The 7057-nt window shown below is 37.1% G+C and overlaps 1 protein-coding gene across 2 annotated transcripts; it reads left to right on the forward strand.

The window, feature by feature from the left end:
* Positions 1–318: 318 nt before the first annotated feature.
* On the forward strand, positions 319–6781 carry DRT111 (D111/G-patch domain-containing protein). 2 transcript variants are annotated; one of them, XM_086420611.1, is made up of 3 exons: positions 319–1555; positions 6060–6397; positions 6484–6781. In XM_086420611.1, exons 1-2 carry the CDS (start codon positions 659–661, stop codon positions 6354–6356), a joined length of 1194 nt encoding a protein of 397 aa, XP_086276737.1. In that variant the 5' UTR covers positions 319–658; the 3' UTR covers positions 6357–6397; positions 6484–6781. The 2 variants fall into 2 exon arrangements, with proteins under 2 accessions (XP_086276737.1, XP_086276736.1); XM_086420610.1 differs by having other exon boundaries at positions 6060–6781.
* Positions 6782–7057: the final 276 nt, after the last annotated feature.

Here is a 7057-nt window from a genome sequence, read left to right on the forward strand (position 1 = left end):
TAAGACCCACATTGAACCTTTCTAGATGCAAAGAAGAAGAAATGATTGAGAGAGAAGAAATGGGTTCCTACCTTTTGATAGGTGCAATGAGCAATATTTATTAGGTGTGTACAATTATGTATTTTTACTTTTTGGTGGGTATCACACGATAGTGGGTGTAGTAAGGCATTTTGGTGTGTGCAAGTAGAATCACCATTTTCCTTAGCCTATATGAGAAGACCAAGGTCAAGGGGGCATGTCAACAATTTGTAAACATAAGCAGGAGTATTCCCAAATGTTCAACAATGTCCAAAACCCGAGTTACAAACCCACGGGCCTAAAAATTCCATAATTTTCTTTTGTTTAGTTGGAGTTGGAGTTGGAGTTGGAGAGGAGAAGAAAGATCAAAGAAGTGGCATCTGTTGTTGCAGAAAATTGGTACGTTTCAGAAATCCTTACCCCAGAAATTTCATATTTTCAAATTTTTTTCAAGTTTTAAACTCTAAGTAACCCTAAAAATGTTTGAACATAAACAATCTGTTCTTCGAGTCCATCGATTTTACTGAACTAGATTACATAACAAAACCCTAAAAGAAAACTTAATCGAAGACGTGAGCTTTTTGCGTTGGTGGGAACTCTGTGATTCAGTAAATTTTCAGAAAAAAAATAAATAAATAAAATGCTTGGTGGATTGTATGGGGATCTGCCGCCCCCTTCATCTGAAGAGGAGAAAAGCAGCAGTAGCAACTCGGCTGTGTGGTCGAGCAGTGCGAAAATGGCGCCAGCGACATTGCGGAAGCCATCATCTGTATTTGCTCCACCTCAATCTGTCTTGAAAACCCAACACTCACAAATAAAACCCAAAACCCTAAATCAATCCCAGACCAAGTCTGCGGCAACATCATTGATGACAGCTAATGATGGTGTGAGGAGCCCATCTTTTAACCAACCCGCGCTCGTTGGAGTCACATCGACGGTCATCGAAGAGTATGACCCTGCAAGACCCAATGATTATGAGGAGTACAGGAAGGAAAAGAAGAGGCGTGCTATGGAGGCTGAGATGAAGAGAGAGCTGGACAGAAGACGTAAGGAAGATGAGGAGAGAGAGAGGGAGCGAGAGAGGGAACAAAGAGAGCGAGAGGCTGCTGTTGCGGAGAGAGAGAAGGAGAGAGATTATAATAATGAGTCGACGAGATCATCGTCATTGAATATCTCTGGAGAAGAAGCTTGGAAGAGACGTGCGGGGATGAGCGGGAATTCAAATGGTGCACCTAGGTCGCCTTCTCCACCTTCTAATGGTGATGGGTTTAGTATTGGGAAGTCGGGATCTGTTGGGTTAGGTGTTGGTGCTGGTGGGCAGATGACAGCTGCACAGAGAATGATGGCAAAGATGGGTTGGAAGGAGGGACAAGGACTTGGGAAGCAAGAGCAGGGGATTACTACTCCCTTGATGGCAAAGAAGACGGACAGGCGAGCCGGGGTGATCGTGAATGCTAGTGAATCTAAATCGGAGAAGAAGGTAAAGAGTGTTAACTTGAATGGCCCACCTACTCGTGTTCTCCTCCTCCGAAATATGGTACGAATCTCTCTTTTTCCCCTTTCCTTTACTTGTGGTTTTATTGTAAATTATATGTAGTTAGATGGTTCACGTGACCGCTTTAATGTTCATATATATATGGGTAGTGTTTGGCATACAATGTTTGTCCTATTTGGCTTAAAAGTTTTGGATTAGGCTGATTTTTTGTGAGGATGATCTCTGTGGTGAGGAGATCATCCTCAAAAAAAAAATAAAAAAAAACAGTCAAATCTGATGCTTCTAAGTTCTAACCCCGTCAAACATGGTTTAGAATTGTGAACTGTCAATTTTTTACCGCTAATTTGTAAACCACTTTTGATGGGGTTAGAAGTTTTAGATTGGGCTGATTTTTTGTGAGGATGATCTCCTTAACATAGAAATAATCTCACTAAAAATCAGCCCAATCTGAAATTTTGTTTCCCAACGATGTCTCCTTAACTTTATTTGCTGAATGGGACCCTGTATATATTTGGTGTAAAAAATTCATATCCCAAAAGCCAAAATGGATAAATTCTTGGCATTTGTGGTAATAGATAGAGATGGAATGAAACTCAAGTTTTTAAGTTTTTCAGTGTGAACATGCAAATTATTTTTATTAATTTTTTCGTACTCTTTTTTTTTTTTTTTAAATGGTTCATCATGGATTGGGGATGCCATAAATACGCCCCTGATATAATTTTCAAAATCTCAATAATTTCATCAAAGGGTTTCATCAATTCCTATGGAAACAAGTTCTGATGCTCCTCCATATTGCTTTAGGCTCTCAAGAATCGGTTTTCTTTCCTCATTTATTCTCAAAAATGTACTTTACATCAGCCCTAACCTCCTGATTCCAAGGCCTCCTTGGTTCCTTGGAACACAAACACACTTCCAAACAAGGTGATGGTTCCTCTTGCCCTCGTTATCATTCCAAAGGAACTCTCGCAACATTTTATCAATCCTCACCTCCGCACTCCTTGACATAGAGTGTAAAAAGAGAAAATATGCAGGGATGCATGATAGTAAGCACTTGATCAAAGTTAATGAGCTGCTAACATTGAAGCAAAGGTAAAACGAATCTAAGGTAACACGTAGAGGTATGCAAAAGGGATAGAAAGTGGTACCAAATATCACGACCGAAAAAACAATGGATAAGCAAGTGATTGATGGATTCTTGACTTGCTATGCATAAATGGTATAAATCAATAGGAAAGGCACCACTGATGATATTGCATCTGTGGTTTAAGATCTTATCCCAATATCAAAATTTGGACAGATTAGAATGGAAGAACATGATTCGTTTAGATCCAACCACAAATATTGGGGTAAGGTTTTGATGATGATGATAATGGTGATGGTTAGAATCTTATCCAAATTAAATAAAAAACCTTGGAAGTGACTCTTTTGTCCTAAACAGCTAAACCAAGGTAGTTCAAGAGGGATTCTGACATTGGGGACTGACAGAAAATCTTCCATCCCGATTAAAGACCCACACCCTCCAATCCTCGATAGAAGAAGGACAAGGAATTGGAGAGACGAGACCTGCAAGGTTAATAATTCCCCAAATCTCTTAATCATTGACATTCCTCCTAAAATTGAAATCTCAAGACACTTTTCCATAGCCGGTGTTATAGAGTTATGAACTGTCATCCTTTCTTTGTAAGACATGGAATACATACTGCTACTTCAGAGGAGAAACATCACACCAATGATCTTCCCAAAAGCGCACCCTAGTTTTTTTCTTCCAACCTTAAAACTATCCTCTTATGAAATTCTTGGTAGATTTTTGGTATGCCTTTATACACATCACACCCAAAAGTAGTCCACGTCTTGGCTCTTCCATTCAAAATTGCTTTCTCCATAATTTTCCTTGACCACTCTAGTTTACAAGCTCTCATGAGCAGCGCCAAACATGTAGAACCACTTTCCAACAAAATTAAATTCATTTGAAGAGAACACATAAGATTCTAATGGAATTGCTGCTTGCCCTCATCATTCCAAGGGTGTCACATATCAATTTATCTAGATGCAACTCTGCCATCCTAGGCACGGAAACCAAAGAGAGGAAGTAGAGCGTGACACTTGTTAAGTTACTCTTAATTATTGTCATTTTTCCCCCTTTCAAAGAAAATTTTTGTGAGACACCTATGCTTTATGGAACAGAATGTTGGGCAATTAGGAAGCAAAATGTGCATAGCTTGAAGCCGAAAAGATGGGATGATGAGATGGACAAGTGGAAAAAGTAAGAAGATAAAATTAGAATGGAACACATTTGTGAAAATGTATTTGCCGAATTCATGTGCGATGGAGATCAATTTTGACCTTAATTAGAAGCAATGTGTAAGTTGAAGGTTCTAAAAGATCAAAAGGAAGACCAAAAAGAATATGGAAACATAATGAGAATGTATATGAACACTAGAATTACAAAATAGATTGGCTTTAGACAAAATTGAATGGAGGAACAAGATTTGTTGTTCACCTGACCCTAAATTTTTGGAATAATGCTTGATGATGATGTTTTTTTTGGGTGGGGAGGGGCGTTGTTGGCAATATATGAGGACACTAAAATGATGAGGAAGTTAGTTTGCGCCCTACGTTGAATGAGATTCAGGTGGAGGTGCAGTATTTCTTTTTTAAATCGTGTTGGTGGAAGAACAGAAAAAACAGTGGGGATTCAAGAAGTTGGACAAAAAGGGGATTTAAGGGTGTTGCTGCTGAAAGAGATTCTTCATTTTTTATTTTTTTTGGATAAGTAAAATTGATGATTATAATGCTGTTGCCGGGGAATAAAGATTCTTCATTACTCCTAGTTCTTGGGATTTCACCTTAAAATCTGATTCTTAACATAAACTCTAGGTTCGTATATTCTACCCTAAATCACCCATCTTCATTTTTGATCTCAATTTCAGTTGTTGAAATATTGTAAAAATTCATAGAAGTATCTCATGGTGAAGCCAATACTCCAATTGTTCAACTTTAGTATCATTTATTGAATTAGAAAGCATCAACCCATTGAAGTGGAAACTAAATGGGAAAATGGATTGTTTAGGTGTTCTATGAGCACGGAGTGTATAAAGATATCATGAAACTTGAAATGAAGCTTTTCCAGTATTGTATGTTCTGTCCCCACAGAAAAGAGCATCTATTACAAGATTTTTCAGTTTGGAATGCAGATGACCTGTCATAGGTCCTTGGTTTTGGGAATAGTTTAAATGATTGGGAGATTGAATTTATTTTTTGTGCTTCTCACAAACATTTCTTGATCCTACAATATTGCCTTTCTTTGGATCAAAGAATTTGTAGTTATGGATTCAAGAGGGAGACTCCTTTTTACAAGGCTATGGAAATTTGTCCTTCTGATTTCTTTCTTCCTTTGTTTGGGGGCTTCATGATTCTTTCCAAGTTAGTTTACTTTCTATATTTCCCTTCCCTAGAGCATAATGACAGTCATGGTGTGGGAATAAGTCAAAAAGGGAAATATTTGGAAAAAAAAAGGTGCCAATGTTGGCACAGTTAGGACTATTAAGAAAATAAAATATATATTATTAATTATGGGAACTATATATTTCATATATTAAATAAAATTGAAAGTTATTACAATTTTTTTTCATACTAAACGTAATTTTAAAAAAAATCATATTACAAGTAATTTAAATATATTTTTTTCAAAATTTCATCTATAAGTTGGGCTTAAATCGTTGATTGGAAGTGTTAGTGAATTAATCACGGCTTTTAAAAAAATCAAATATTTTTGTCACTATGCCATTGATAAGATCTTAACTATTAATCATCTTCAATCAATAAACATAACTGTTGTTGACTTTTGCTCCTTAGATAAGAAGAATGGGGAATATGTGAATCATTTATTCTTTATTGTCTCTTGGCTCGTAGTATTTGGTGTTCTTGTCTTCATTTCAGAGTGGTCTGTACTATTTTAATGTTTGTCGAAACTGGAATATTTCCTCGTAAAGGAGTATTCAATCCATTCAATTGTTGACTATTTTCTTTGATGGATCACTGTGAAGTATCATACTTGCTATCTTAAAGAGCTTATATAAGAGAGCTACTAGTGGCACCCCAACTTTTACTCATTACACCCCAAATAAAAATAAAGAAAACATGTAAATGGTTGAGAATAAGTAAAAGTTGGCGTGCCAATTGAAGCTCTCTCGTTAGTTTTTTGCTAGATTTCTATATATTTTTTTGAGTTTAGGATTTTATATGAGCCTAATCATAATTGTAAACAACTAATGAAATTATTTGAATGAGTTTTACAGTATTAACATTATAATTTGAGCCAAAGCTTTATAATGTTTGAAGAGTGTGTTTTAGACTTTAATTGGGGTGTAATAAGTTAAAGTTGGGGGTGGGGTGCTAATGTCAACCCTCTTATATAACCTATCACAGAAGAGTAGAGGATATTGAAATGAAACAACATGCTAGCTTTCTGATGCATTACAACCCATTGAGTTGCAAATGTTGACAATGAATGCTGTTTTTTGTTTTTTTTACATTTGTTTAAAAGGTCGGTCCTGGGGAGGTGGATGATGAGCTAGAAGATGAGGTAGCATCAGAATGTGCAAAGTACGGGACAGTAACTCGGGTCCTCATTTTTGAGATCACAGAACCAGATTTCCCAGCAGACGAGGCAGTTCGGATATTTGTGCAGTTTGAGAGGTCAGAGGAAACAACAAAAGCACTTGTTGATCTTGATGGTCGGTTCTTTGGAGGGAGGGTAGTGCACGCCACATTTTACGATGAGGAGAGGTTTGGAAGGAATGAGCTGGCTCCAGTACCTGGCGAAATCCCTGGTTACCTTTGAAAGATGAAGGTGGTGTTGCTTCTCCGATTCAGCTAAGAAATGTGAGTCAGGTTTTTAGTAGCTTATATTTGGATAATAGGTTATGTCAAGACATGGAATACTGATTGCAATTTCCATTTTCTAATAGATACTACTGTCACAAAATTCAGACCAAGGGACCGGTTGATTGAATCGTGTGAACTGATGAATTAATTAATCTCTCACTAAATAGGCCATGTATCACTCTATAAAGATCAGTCCCACCTGCAGAAGCACACTACAATTACCATGATTTATGTTTTCGCAACCTCAATAGGGTATGTGCGGTCCCTCTATACAGCTGATAAAAGAATTTACTATTTAGACTGACTTTTGGTGGGCTATGTATTATATTTTTATATTATTTTTGTTGATCCAAGGAGAGAATCCTCACATTGTTGAGACTATTAATCAAGGGGAGCTGTGGATGCGGTTTTTGTGAAAACCCCTTTGTGTATGAGGTTTCGAAATCCTTGCCTCCTTCAAATTGACTCCTTGATCCTTGATCCTTGATTTCAATATCTCTGATGCTAAAGTTCAGTTTTGTTTAAAAAATGATAACCTCTCGAAATCCCTCTCCGCTAGAATATCCCATTTTCTTGTGAGTTTCCCTCTTTTTTTATAGGTAGAGGATCGTTCCTTTCCTTCTTTAACCCTCTTTACTCCTTCTTTGCTGGATTTCC

This window comes from Akebia trifoliata, chromosome 13 (genome assembly GCF_017979445.1).
Source record: "Akebia trifoliata isolate Shusen 1 chromosome 13, ASM1797944v1, whole genome shotgun sequence".
NCBI classification, from domain to species: Eukaryota; Viridiplantae; Streptophyta; class Magnoliopsida; order Ranunculales; family Lardizabalaceae; genus Akebia; species Akebia trifoliata.